Genomic DNA, 12,447 nt, shown 5'->3' with positions numbered 1-12,447 from the left:
GGAAGGAAGCAAAAGAGATATTTGAAAAAAAGAGGTGTTAGGGGTTTTTCACACAACTTTGGTTGACGGAGACCAAAAGAAAGATTTCATGTGACGCAGACATTATCAAACTTTAGTGGCTCATTTTTACCATCTCAGGTCGCCAGAGTAGCAAGGCAGAGAAGGTAGAAATATTTTGAAGGTATGAGGCAATGCTCCTCGATCGCCTTGTTTCATGGAGACATCTACTAAAGATGATGTCACCTCATTGCTGCACGTAAAAAATGAACGGTCCACAAATGCCCACTTTGTGTCATGCTTCAAATGGGACTAAATAAATGTCCCATTTATTTAAATTCATTGAAATGAATGAATTTAAATAAATGGGACATTTATTGTGAAGATGACACAATCAGGATGCTGTTGGCGCAGAAATAATGTCAGAGTTTGTTAATTTTGACACAAGCCGAGTTAAGGATTGTGAAAATTACTCAAAAAAAACTAACGTTGCCAGATGGAAAGCAACGTTCCGATCCTTATGGAATTACAGAGTGCGAGGAAGATGTTGGCAAGTGGTCTGATGTTCAGCGGTCGGATGGATAGTCATCTTTATTTAGTGGAGAAGCCGACTAGTGTTTGCAGTAGAGAAAATCTGCGAGCCCTCTTGGCCCATCGTCAGCAGAAGGGAGAACTACACTCACAGCTTGCTCTGTTTGGATGGCAGAGTAATGTAGCCAGTGTGTCTGTTAGTTTCTTGTGTTGCTTGTTGCATTACATAAAAGAGAACTGAGAATCGGGTCAAATTGTTGTGATGATGATCTCGATGGGATGTGCTGAGGTGTTCAAGGATGCCCAGGGGAAAACGGCGAAGCTAGACATTGCGAACAATAAGGAGCTAGTGTGCACCAAAGCTCATCATAGGTAAACAACTTGCGTAACTAACAGTTACTAGCTGGAACTAAGAGCAAACACCTTGACATTAATCAATATTTCCTGGCCACTTATTTAACATTTATAAACATAGATGTTAAATGAAATAAAATATCTAGGATAACAGATGTGAAATGGGCACCACAAACGTAGGCATTCCTGACTATATCCTCGGTTCATTCTGTGCGCTCAATAGCTTGCAGTCACACGCTCCTTGGGTGTTTCTGAAATGGCCTGTTTCCTCGTGGTATTGAGAAAAAAATTAACTCCTTTCTTCTCCAATTCATACACCCATACACGCAGCAGCAAGGATTATTGATTATTGTTGGAAACCATTCAAAGTGTTTCACTCCACACACACACACACACATTTCTTCCATCGTTTTGAGCCAATGATGTACCTGTATGCACAGCTTTTGATGACGTACAACAAAAATGGATCTGTCACATTGGTGCCCAAGTCCACTCTTCGAAAACCTTTGTAGCCACCTGTTGCCGTACAACGGACGAAGTCATTGCTTACTTAATAATGGCCACATTTCACACTAAGGGCTCTATTTTCATATACAATGCTTCTGCAGCAGGGTGCAAATGGAGGCGGATCAGGGCGTGAACAGTTATGGTTACACTGAGTGTCGTGTGATCCAGTAATCTCAAGACAGAACACCATACACAAAGATTCTTTTCCACCACTGATCTCGAAACAGTCCTCTGAGACATAAATCTCACTTGACCACACACAATCTACATGGTTGGGTGTGTTGCGCCGATAATTCCTGAGTGTTTTAGAAAGGATCGTCCCTCCTGGGGAACCCGCCTTTATACAAAAACCATCGGCTCGGACATGTTTGTTTCTCTTTGCAGTCACTTCCGTGTTCCTCAGGCAGCCCGCTTCTTTGATTTGCTAAATTCTATTCGTCACACAGACGTCGGCTTTCCCCAAAGCCTAAGATTTTTGGCTGTAAATACTATGATAGTTGACCCGAGCCATTTTTGGACCCTGTTATCCAGACAAATTCACATTTAACGCACCTCAGACCAGAAGATTGTCTGATAAAACATTAGATAGTCTGCACTTTTGTCATCCTTGTTTAGCAAGGGGCAAGATCCAGACTAAACAGCCGAATGTCTTTTGTGTGCATCGGGCTTTAGCAAGGAACAACTGACAACCTCCTTGTTGCAAAAGTTAAAGACTCATCTTTGCTACCTAGTGGTGTGGAGGTGAACATAGTTGAGATAAAGATCAAATTATGTCTAGTGCTTGTGAACATACCAAGTGACTCATTTGTGGCATTTTGCTCAGGAGCGATTGGAGTGTTCTAAGAGAGGCTGGGAGCTGCAGCAGCTGCAGAAACTGAAAGAGGAGGAGCAGGATCAGCATCTGATGGAGGGAGCTGAAGAGCTTTTCACTTACACAAGAGAAGATGCTTACAATATGGTGGCTGGTCATTGAATCTCACTTTTAACAACCTGTTTTTACAACCTACGTTTAACACTATTGTCAAACCTTTTTTTATTTTTTTTATTAGGAGTATGTGTTCACTGCTGAGGATGGGCACACCGAAATCATGCCGGTAAGAGATGATAATTTATGTAGGAGGTTTTTGTGTTGTTGTTTTCAACAATCAAGATGCCTTTTTTTAAGAGGGCATATGCTGCCCCTTCACCCCATCCCCGGGATTCTCTTCATTTGTACATTTTTTTTCTTGTGATCACAACATAGGTTTGGACTCCACCCACACCACCACAGGATGACAATGATATTTATATAGACTCCGTAATGTGTCTGATGTATGACACCACCCCAATTCCTGAGGCCAAGCTTCCTCCTATCTACATCCGCAAGGAGCACAAGAGACTGAAACTGGACCCCTCAGGTACTGGTCCCTGTAAACATGCTACTCTCTACAGCTGAGGTGTCCAAAGTCAGTCCTCAAGGGCCGAATGTGATTGGTTAGTTATGAACACAGCCACATTCTCCTTCCTCTCTCATAGATTAAAAAAATATATATGTTGTTACAGTGAAACTCCTCAACAACGAAATCATGTTTGCAGCAAAAAACTTTTCACAACAGGGTATGTGTACTCTATTTTTATTCCAATAGCGCATAACTATGAGCACACACTTATTTGACACTTAATATTGTCAGTTTAGAAAGAGAAAAAGAGAAACACATTGCGAAATTTACAATCAACTTTCACTTACATCAATTTCTTGGATATCCAATTTCTTGACATCCAAAGGTCCGTTTTGTAGCCATTTTAGCAATTCAATGTCCATCCTTGTCTGAATCTAACAATAACAAATACTTCCTGGCATGCAATGAACTTTTAAGCCAGACACGGGACGCTTCGTTGTCCTCAATGGCCATAGTTAGCTCTCGAAGGCTAAAAACCTTACACTAACTGGAGGGCTTCTCTCTCATTAGCTCTCCAGTTAGCGTACGGTTTTTAGCCTTCGAGAGCTAACTATGGCCATCGAGGACTACGAAGCGTCCCGCTATTGAGAGAAGAAGCTAATGAGAGAGAAGCGCTCCAGTTAGCGTAAGGTTTTTAGCCTTCGAGAGCCAACTATGGCCATCGAGGACTACGAAGCGTCCCGTGGGTGTTTTTAGCATGATAACAAGTAAAGCATTCGAGGAAACATTCGTTTATTTGAATGTCCATCGAGCCATAAGCAATTTACTCTGAGCAGCTAATCGGATTCTACGGATCTAGCTTTAATATCTACACACATAGACAGTGAGGTACCTCTTGGCCAATCGGAGGCCAGGATGATGCTCGGTAAGCCAATGGCATAGCAGCTATGAGTATATTTGAGTCCAGGAAACTCGCAGCTGTGACCGAAATAAACAACGTTCACTATGTAAACCAGTGTGGTGGTTGCTGTTGCCTTTTTCGAACGAAGCAGTAAAGGTCGCTGTTGGATAAGACATTCATTGTAGTGAATGTCTTCGCGAGGCTGGAGCAGAGAAAATGATTTCGTATAACGCAACAGGAGAGTTTTCGTCGTAGGGGGGCAGGAGAATGGGAATTGTGTTCATGCATGAAGATTTTTTCACATAAGGGGGTATTTTCGCCCATGTAGGTTTCACTCTAGAGGAGTTTCACTGTATGTACAGATTAAAGGTCACCTTAATGGTGGAAAAGATTTTGAAATTAATAACTGCAGAATAACTTGGTGAAGAAGCTTCACAGATCACATTTGCCCCAGCTTCTCTGCAGCATTTTGATGCCTTCTTTCACCGCTAAATTGTACCCTGTCACAAAAACCTTTTTTTTCAGCAGCAGCTAGGAAGAAGAAGAAGGGCCATGGGGAAACAGTAATTCCCCCACGCTCCCTTTTCGAAAAAGCCAGCATGTTGAAGGTTCGCAGAGAAGGGAAAGATCAGAAAAAGAACTTTTCTCTCAAGCAGCAGGCACCCTTCGCCAAGCCTCTGCCCTCACTGGTTAAACCTGCCATGGAGGCTGGTCAGGACAACCCCGAGTGGCTCATCAGTGAAGACTGGGCTCTGCTTCAGGTGCGCGCCACTACCCTCTTTCCTGAGGAAAATGTCTTGTGCAAACTTGGTAAAAGACAGTGAAGTTTTATGCTTATTCAAATGCCAACACTAATTGTTTGTTGCAGGCTGTGAAACAACTACTCGAGTTGCCCCTGAATCTGACAATTGTGTCTCCTGCTCACACGCCCAACTGGGATTTGGTTAGCGATGTTGTGAACTCCTGCAGTCGCATCTATCGCTCTCCCAAGCAGTGTCGTAACCGCTACGAGAACGTCATCATTCCCAGAGAAGAGGGCAAGGTAGTCCTGTCTGGTCAACTATACGTTCAAACTACTTTGTGTCATTTTCTAACAAATATCTGTAACTATTTTTCAGTTGATGTATGAGGCAAACCCGAAGAAGAAAACGAAGAGCATCTACAAGGTGCTAGATCCTTTTTTTCCCTTTTTTCTTTTTATGCTCTTGGTTTATTTATTTCGTTTTTTCACTAAACTTGTTTTTTGTGTGGTGTGCGTCTTTTCAAACTTAGTCTAAGAACAGCCGTCCTCTAAGGACCTGTCAGATCTACACACAAGATGACAACACCACTCAAATTCAGCTCTACAATAGCCGCTTTGAGCTCATGAAAATTATCGCGAGCAAGAGGAGCCCGCCCATCAAGCCTCTGTGAGTACAGCTTCATTCAAAGGAATGAAGGAACTTAAGGAATGTATGATTAAATATGCAGAGGGAAAAGTATTTTGCTTCACATATTTTTCCATTGCGGTGTTGATTGAAATCTTTGAATATACAGGTATTAAAATTCACTTCGCTTACAGGTTAGGCATGAATCCATTCCAGAAGAATCCCAAACATGCTTCTGTTTTGGCAGAGAGGTAGGCTTTCTGTTGCAATGTATCTTCTACCACGTGAATCTAACAAGACGGTGCAAAACATAAGAATCATTTGTTTCAAACAGTGGGATAAGCTACGACAAGCCCCTTCCCCCCATTCAGGTGGCATCTCAACGTGCCGAGAGGATCGCCAAAGAAAAAAAGGTAATTGTCCGAATTATTGACAGACAAATGAATACTTTCCATATTTGATGATTTGTAGTGCTGCGACAACAAACTTATTATTTTGTTCAATCATTAATATAATACTTCAAGAGCTCTGTTATATGTAGCAACCACTGCCAAATTGAAAAAAAAAACAGTTTTTTTTAACTCATTCAGTACCAGCCAATTCTGGACCAAGTCTGAAAAGACGTTTAAAAACGTCTCTGGGAGTGAATGAGTTAAATTAAGGGGTGCAAATTATTCTTAACCGTTTCATTGATTAATCAAGGCTCAGCAGCTGGCGCAGCAGCAGCAGGCTGGAGCTCCCCAAGGCCAGACTACACCCAGCCAGACCCAGACCCCTGCTGCTGCCCAGGCTCAGGCTCAGGTCGCACAGACTGCCACAGTGACTGGAGCTGCTTCAGTTCCTAATGCAGCTGTTCTGGTGAGACTTAATTCATGAATCCTCCTTCACAATTGCCCCCTTTAGTAAGATCCAAAACGTGCAGCTGTCTTTACATACCTTGCAAATTTCCCCAGCGTGGGGCAAATAAAGGTTTTCTTATCTCTTAACTTTTTCAGGCTGGAGCCATCAAAAATGCCACAGCCGGCACAACCATCCAGGCTGGTGTGTAGACACTTGATTCACCGAAAGAGCATTTGGCGTTTCCCATAGTTGATTTCTTGCTCTTGTTCTGGTCTTGCAGCCGCTGTTGGGGGAAATGTGATTGTGAACACGGTTGCTGGAGTGCCTCCAAGCCCCTTCCAAGCCAACAAACGTCTGGCATCTCCAGTCATACCAGGCACCCTGTCTGTGAGTCATGATGATGACACAAATGTCACACTGTAGAAAAAGATGTCCTAATATGAGCCGTGTTTGTTGTTCAGCCTGCTGGTCCAGCCGGCGGAGCACAGGTGGTCCACGCACAACAAAGAGCCGTTACAGCTGCTGCCCCTGCTGAAGTGGTTGCCATAGCTACAGGACAGGGTGTTCGTGCAGTTACTCCAGTTACCGCATCTGCTGTAGTTTCAACCACTCTGAGCCCAGTCCAAGCTCAGACTCGCCCACTTGTCACTCAAGTCACACCAGGTAACGAAGTGGATTCAGAATCACATTTTTTAACCCTCCGATAAGGCTGGGAAATTAATAGATTTCATCAGTTTATTGCAGTGATTTTAATCGATTTTTTGCATCTTTCGTATTTGGCAGTCGTGTTTCTTCGCTGTACTGTTTGCACGAATGACATTGCTGCAAACTCATTATCTGGGGACAATGTAGATTTGTGGCCCCCCCTCCCCGTATTTCATGCTCTTTGACTGATCTCAAAGTTCTGTAATCTTCCAAGCTACAGGAATGCAGCTTGCACAAGGAAAAGCTCTCACCCCGGCTCACCTGCAGATGCTTCGGCAACAACAGCTTCAACAGCAGCAGGCTGGCTCTCCTCAGATCAAAGCTGTAAGCAAACCCCAGGTAAAACATAACTAAAAAATAAAAAATGTTTTATTGTAAGATTGCTGTGATATGTATGAAAATAATAGAGTGTTTGGGGTTTAACGATAAGGCTTTGTGTTGACAGGAGTTATTGAAGATGCACAAACATAAGTTGCAGCTCCAGCAACAGCAGCAGCAGCAACAGCAAGTCGCTGCAGCTGTCGCGGCAGCCGCAGCTCAGGGACAACAAGCTGCAGGTGCCCAGCAGACCCACGTGCAGCCGACACAAGCGGCTCAAGCCAGTCCTCAGCTGGCAACAGTGGCGGCGCCAAGACCTGGTTCTGTTTTGACCGGCACCACAGTGACCAACCTCCAGGTGGCCAGACTGGTAAATGTTTCTTATTCTTATATACAGTATATGTAAAGTTCTCCAGTGTGGGACAAATAAAGGATATCTTAATCTTATTCTATGTGGGGTTAGGCAATATAACCATGCATTACACTAGATTTAGTAGAAAGGTCATTTCCGTCTGTAATCCATCTATCATTAGATTTCTCTCATCACTGCTTGAGGAATGCTGTCATTTCCTATCCCCCAATAAATAATTTCCTTGCGTGATTGGGTTTTCTTTTTCTTTTTCCCCATTGGATTTATTTGGTATCTGGATATTTGTATTTTGTTTTTATAAATATCATTTCCATTTTATTGTGTGATCTATATAGAACAGGGATTTAATAAGAAACGAAGAAAAGATTCCAGAAAATGTTGATTAATGTTTCGCAATCTTCAGGAAATATGATCTATCGGGATATAAATCATTATGGGGATGCAAAATTCCCTGTATTGGTATATTGGTATTGGTCATTTTTTGGTCTATTGCACACCTTCAGTAAAACTAGGGACAAAACCAACTCTTGAGCTCTGTCATCCGCAGGAATACGCATCATCTGATGATGTCATGATACTGAAACACTCAAAGTAGTAAGACAAAAGTACTTTGATACAGCAGCAGTCTTTTCTGTTTAAACTGTCAGTCAGCCAATTCAACAATAATGTCCATTTCTCATCAGGCCTTCCAGTCAGAAAAATGTCACGAAAATCACATTCAGAGTTCATTCTTTGATGCTGGCATAAAGTGTGTCTTGTCACTTTGGCAGCTTGTGTCATTTTGCATTATGTCGTGCATGTGATTATTCTCATTCATTCAGGTCATGTTATGCGTTCAGACATGGTTAGGACGGCTCCAGCCTAACGAAAGCTTATTGTTGCATGAACTGATGGAATCTGCTCCGATTAGAGGCCCAACATCTAAAACAACCAGTACAACTCAGTTGCGGGCAATAAAATGACCAGGGAGCACACATATTTCCAAAATATACAGCCTATTTTTAAACCCAGAATGCTTTTATTCTTTTAATGCTGCTTTTTGCAGGGGATAAAAAAATCATTGTGCAAAGCACCCTCCCAACACCTTTAAAAGGGATTTGTACAGAGGCCAGCAAAGTACTTAAAGGGGAACTCAAGTCAAAAATGTTCTCTCCAGTAATAAGTTCTGTCGCCCCAACTAGTCTGAGAGAAAAAGCAAATGACATTTTAGACTTGATTTCACCTTTAAAACTGAGATCATTATCATTTATTTTGTCACAGCAAAACTTAATCCATTAGAGGGCAGAATCATTTGCTTCCTTAAATAAGGATCCAGTTGATCCACTTAAAGGAAATGGTTCATTGATCATTCTCCACATGGACCGTCGTGGTTGGTGTCGAGTCATCGTTTGTGAAGATTGTCCTTAGTTTTCCCAACCTTTGTCCTTGATTTGTTTAGAGTTACCCAGTCTTTCCCGTCCAACTTTGATCCTGGGGGCAGTTTTGCCAAAGTTTGGTAGTGCCTCATTTTGTTGCTCAATATCTTCTGTTATGTAATGTCCTATTGATTGTATTTGGTAAATGATGTAACATGAGTACCTTTGCATGGAACACGCTCGCACGCACTAACGTGACATGCATTCATGCATTCTATCTGTTGTCGCAGACCCGAGTACCCACCCAGGGTCAGATTCAAGCCCAGGCAGGCCAGACGGCCCAGATGACCCTCACCAAGCCTCCCGTTGTCTCCGTACCGGCTGTGGTATCATCTGCCGGCGTCACCACACTGCCGGTCACTGTAGCTGGCATCAGTGTGGCCATTGGCCAAGCCCAGAAAACGGGTATGTTTCAGACTCGGGATGCTGTTGGCCTATTATGCTTGGAATCTGTCACCCACCGGCTTCTAAATCCATTTTTCTCTCCTTGGTCAGGTGGTCCTGTGCTGACACCGTCCTTCCCACAGATGCAGGTGCAGCAGCTGCTTCAGATGCAGAAGCAGCAGCAGGCGGCCGTTCAGGCAGCCCAGCAGAAGGCAGGGCAGCCACAACAAGGACAGGCCACGGTGCAGCAGAAGGTAAACAAGGTCTGCATCAATTAAGCAACACAGATTCTGCTGATACAGTGCTTTGCATCTGCTTTAGTTAGTGATAGCAAATGATTTTCATTTGTTCCATAACCAAGTTTCGATGTCAGTTTTCTCTAGTTGAACTGAATAGAAATGCCATTAATGCATCCCTGCCCGAAACATTTTTTTAAACATGTTTTTGAAAAGGAAAAAGAGCACTGTCGTTTAAAGACAAGAGAAGTTAAAGGACTAACATGATTTTATGAAGTGTAACCCGTAGGAGTTTAATGACTCGTTTTATCAACGATTCACTTAGTATCATGCTTCAAAGCAGACTGATTCAATAACTTGTCAGCCAAAAATTCGACCTCAACTTTATTTTGTAAAAAGCAGTGTTGTGTTTGTGCCCAACTAGTTTTGAGGAATTCTGTGTCAAAACTTGAGATCACCCCCACCCCCCTACGCCGCATCCAACAGATGAAAAATCCAATGCGATTAAAAATGGCAAATGCCATGCGCTATATCAGTGTATCGATATCACATGCTGTCTGTCTGCTGTCTTTACACACACATACACTGACATACATTTCACATCCACCTTGTTGCCAATCTATTGAATTAATACAGCGTGAGCATGCTAAGTGGCTGCCTGTCCATCTACTTGACTTTGTTAGTTCTAATTACACTGACATTCACACTGACAGATGAAAACTTTTCTCATTATTCATCAGCAAAGGGAGCTTCCATCAGTGAGGAATTGACAGAATTCCCACCCCTGGTAATTAAGGCCTTCAAAGTTCTTTTTTACCTCCCTACCTGATACCTTTGAACAGTGAGTTAGTTCCCTTTTAATGCAGAGGCAGTCTGCAGATGTGACTCCAAAAGTGTCAGGAAAAGCCTTATGAAAATTTGGGGTGAATCAAAGGCCCATTTTCCGTTAGAGGGTGTGCACACCTGTGTGACCACATTATCTCGTTTGTTTTTACTTCTCACTGAAGTTCATTTTTTCCCCTTGATTTGAATTACGGTACTTATCTTTGTCTATTTTTTTTAAATCACAGAAAATCTAGCATTTGAGCAAGGGTGTGTAGACTTCTCATATCCAATGCATACCTTTGGTTATGGCAATTTCCTTAGATCGGGACGCAGCAGGTTACGGTGCAGGCTGCCCAGTCCACCCAACAGCAACAAAAGGTGACCTACACTACCACTACCCAACTTCAACCTGGGATCAAGCCCCAGTTCTTTACCACATCCATTGCCCAAACCCAGAAACCTACAGGACCTCAGCATATCCAGGTACTTCAGGATAACATGTGTGGACAACTTTCTGGGTGTTTTTGCCCTTTATGTGGTTTTGACGTTGTTATTATTTTGGAGCAGGTGGCAAAGCTTCCACAAATAGTTCAGCAGCCGCCCACTGTGGCTAACATTCAGCAAATTGTGTCTTCGCCACAGCAGGTAAGATGCCTCATTCAAGATGGCGTCTGTGTGAGTGTGAGTTAGAATGAGTATTTTGGAGCGAGTGTGTATGTTGGAGCAAGGCAATGAGTGAGAGAATGAGGTGGATGTCTGCGTCTATATTAGAACGAGCGAGCGTGAGTAAGTTAATAGTGGGTGAATGTAAGTGCCCGTGTTAGAGCAAGTCAGATTGAGTATGTACGTGCATTGGAGAGAGCGTGTGTGTATGTTTGCGCAACGGTGTGTGCTTGTTTGTTCGCATATGTGTGTGAGTTAGTGTATTTGTGTTTAAAACCGTACAAGGCATGTGGCCTGGACTGAACCAAATAAGCAAACGTGTGTGTCTGAGAGCTCATGTTTGCTTGTGTAAAAGCACAGGCAGGTGTTGAGTGCAGTGTCTAAGCATGCGTCTTCCTTCATCCGTCTCAGATCCAAGCGCAGCCTCAAACCGTAACGCTGACCACGTCAGCGCCCGCCCAGGTGCAGATGATTCCGGCTGGCACCACCACAGCTCAAGTTGTTCAACAGAAGCTGATACAACAGCAGGTGGTCACCGCGGCCGCCTCGCCGCAGATCCAGACGCCACCCGCCCACAGCCCCGCCCAGCAAGAATCCTCTGTGCCCCAGCCCGTTCAGTCCCAACAGCCTACCAAAGGTCAAGCTCGCCAGGGAGGCATAAGGGCCAAGCCACCTGCCAAGCCCAGCGGGGGAAGCAGTTAGGGGACGAGTGAAATCAATCCAAGTATTTCCCCGCAGTGCAGACGAATTGCACTAATCATCTTTTGCAGAGCTCCACCCATAACAACCATATAGACACAATCCTGTCTGTCGGGATATGTGTTCCAATATTGAAATAGCATTTTGTTTGGAATATTTAAATAGCATTTTGTTTGGAAGTCCAACCTGACGCGATTCAAACTTCTTTGTTCGTGAAATTCTAAATGTTTGAATACAAAGAGAAAAATAACCCTGCTAAAAATGAACTCAAGAACTTCCTCTAAAGCGCAACGCAGTCATTGTCTGGCCTTTAGCCTGACCAAGAGACCCTAGCGGACATTTGAGGTGTATTGATTTGGGGTTGTTCAATATGTGTATTCTTAAATAGTCCCTTGCATGTCAAATTCCTTTGTCGTGTTTAGATACTGAATGGAGAGTAGTGCACGTTCCTTCAGTTATTAGTTTGTTTTTTTATTCCAACAAATACACTGTAAAACATGTATGTTAGTACTTTGGGTTTCCTCATGAATCCTTTTTTTTAAATTGATGTCTAAGAAAATGTAAATATCAGTGAAAAAGAAACATTTGTACTTGTAAAGTAGTTGTGTTTTCATCGTTTTTTTCCAGCCTAATTGTAATAAAGTGCTTTGTTTTTATACACATACATCTTTTTTTTTAATGGTTTTCCATTAAATTCATTGTAAGTGCCAGGAAGTCCTGTGAGTTTTTACACCAGCTGTCGCCATGAGATCAAAATAATCATAATTGGCCAAGTTTGTAAAAAGCAAAGAACCAACCAAAAAAAACAATAATTTTATCGCGGGTACGGGTCACGTTGACAGCTTTGCAAGGGGTGCGGAGAGTCATTAAGCAAATTTAAGTGACCAATATTGCAATAACTATACTGGGGAGCACAATTTTTGGAGAGTTACAGTATGTATGATAGCTCTACGTAG

The 12,447-nt window shown here is 42.9% G+C and overlaps 1 protein-coding gene across 9 annotated transcripts in view; it reads left to right on the top strand.

The window, feature by feature from the left end:
* ep400 (E1A binding protein p400) overlaps positions 1-12,201 on the top strand; it is a 30,375-nt gene extending 18,174 nt beyond the window's left edge. For 2 of the 9 annotated variants that reach the window (XM_052067975.1, XM_052067969.1), the window contains 20 exons: positions 2,213-2,347; positions 2,439-2,483; positions 2,633-2,786; positions 4,195-4,430; positions 4,538-4,711; positions 4,788-4,835; positions 4,942-5,078; positions 5,231-5,287; positions 5,371-5,449; positions 5,739-5,894; positions 6,032-6,077; positions 6,157-6,263; positions 6,338-6,539; positions 6,796-6,920; positions 7,027-7,269; positions 8,915-9,089; positions 9,180-9,331; positions 10,451-10,612; positions 10,694-10,774; positions 11,204-12,201. In XM_052067975.1, coding sequence (XP_051923935.1) covers positions 2,213-2,347; positions 2,439-2,483; positions 2,633-2,786; positions 4,195-4,430; positions 4,538-4,711; positions 4,788-4,835; positions 4,942-5,078; positions 5,231-5,287; positions 5,371-5,449; positions 5,739-5,894; positions 6,032-6,077; positions 6,157-6,263; positions 6,338-6,539; positions 6,796-6,920; positions 7,027-7,269; positions 8,915-9,089; positions 9,180-9,331; positions 10,451-10,612; positions 10,694-10,774; positions 11,204-11,494 — 2,805 coding nt within the window. In that variant the 3' untranslated portion in view covers positions 11,495-12,201. The remainder of the gene's footprint in view (positions 1-2,212; positions 2,348-2,438; positions 2,484-2,632; positions 2,787-4,194; positions 4,431-4,537; positions 4,712-4,787; positions 4,836-4,941; positions 5,079-5,230; positions 5,288-5,370; positions 5,450-5,738; positions 5,895-6,031; positions 6,078-6,156; positions 6,264-6,337; positions 6,540-6,795; positions 6,921-7,026; positions 7,270-8,914; positions 9,090-9,179; positions 9,332-10,450; positions 10,613-10,693; positions 10,775-11,203) is intronic. The other 7 variants (XM_052067976.1, XM_052067970.1, XM_052067977.1 and 4 more) reach the window with 7 other exon arrangements.
* Positions 12,202-12,447: the final 246 nt, after the last annotated feature.

This window comes from Hippocampus zosterae, chromosome 6, assembly GCF_025434085.1.
Source record: "Hippocampus zosterae strain Florida chromosome 6, ASM2543408v3, whole genome shotgun sequence".
In the NCBI taxonomy this organism is placed as follows: domain Eukaryota; kingdom Metazoa; phylum Chordata; class Actinopteri; order Syngnathiformes; family Syngnathidae; genus Hippocampus; species Hippocampus zosterae.
The sequence above is the reverse complement of the archived record's forward strand: the minus strand, read 5'-3'. Positions and strand labels throughout refer to the sequence as shown.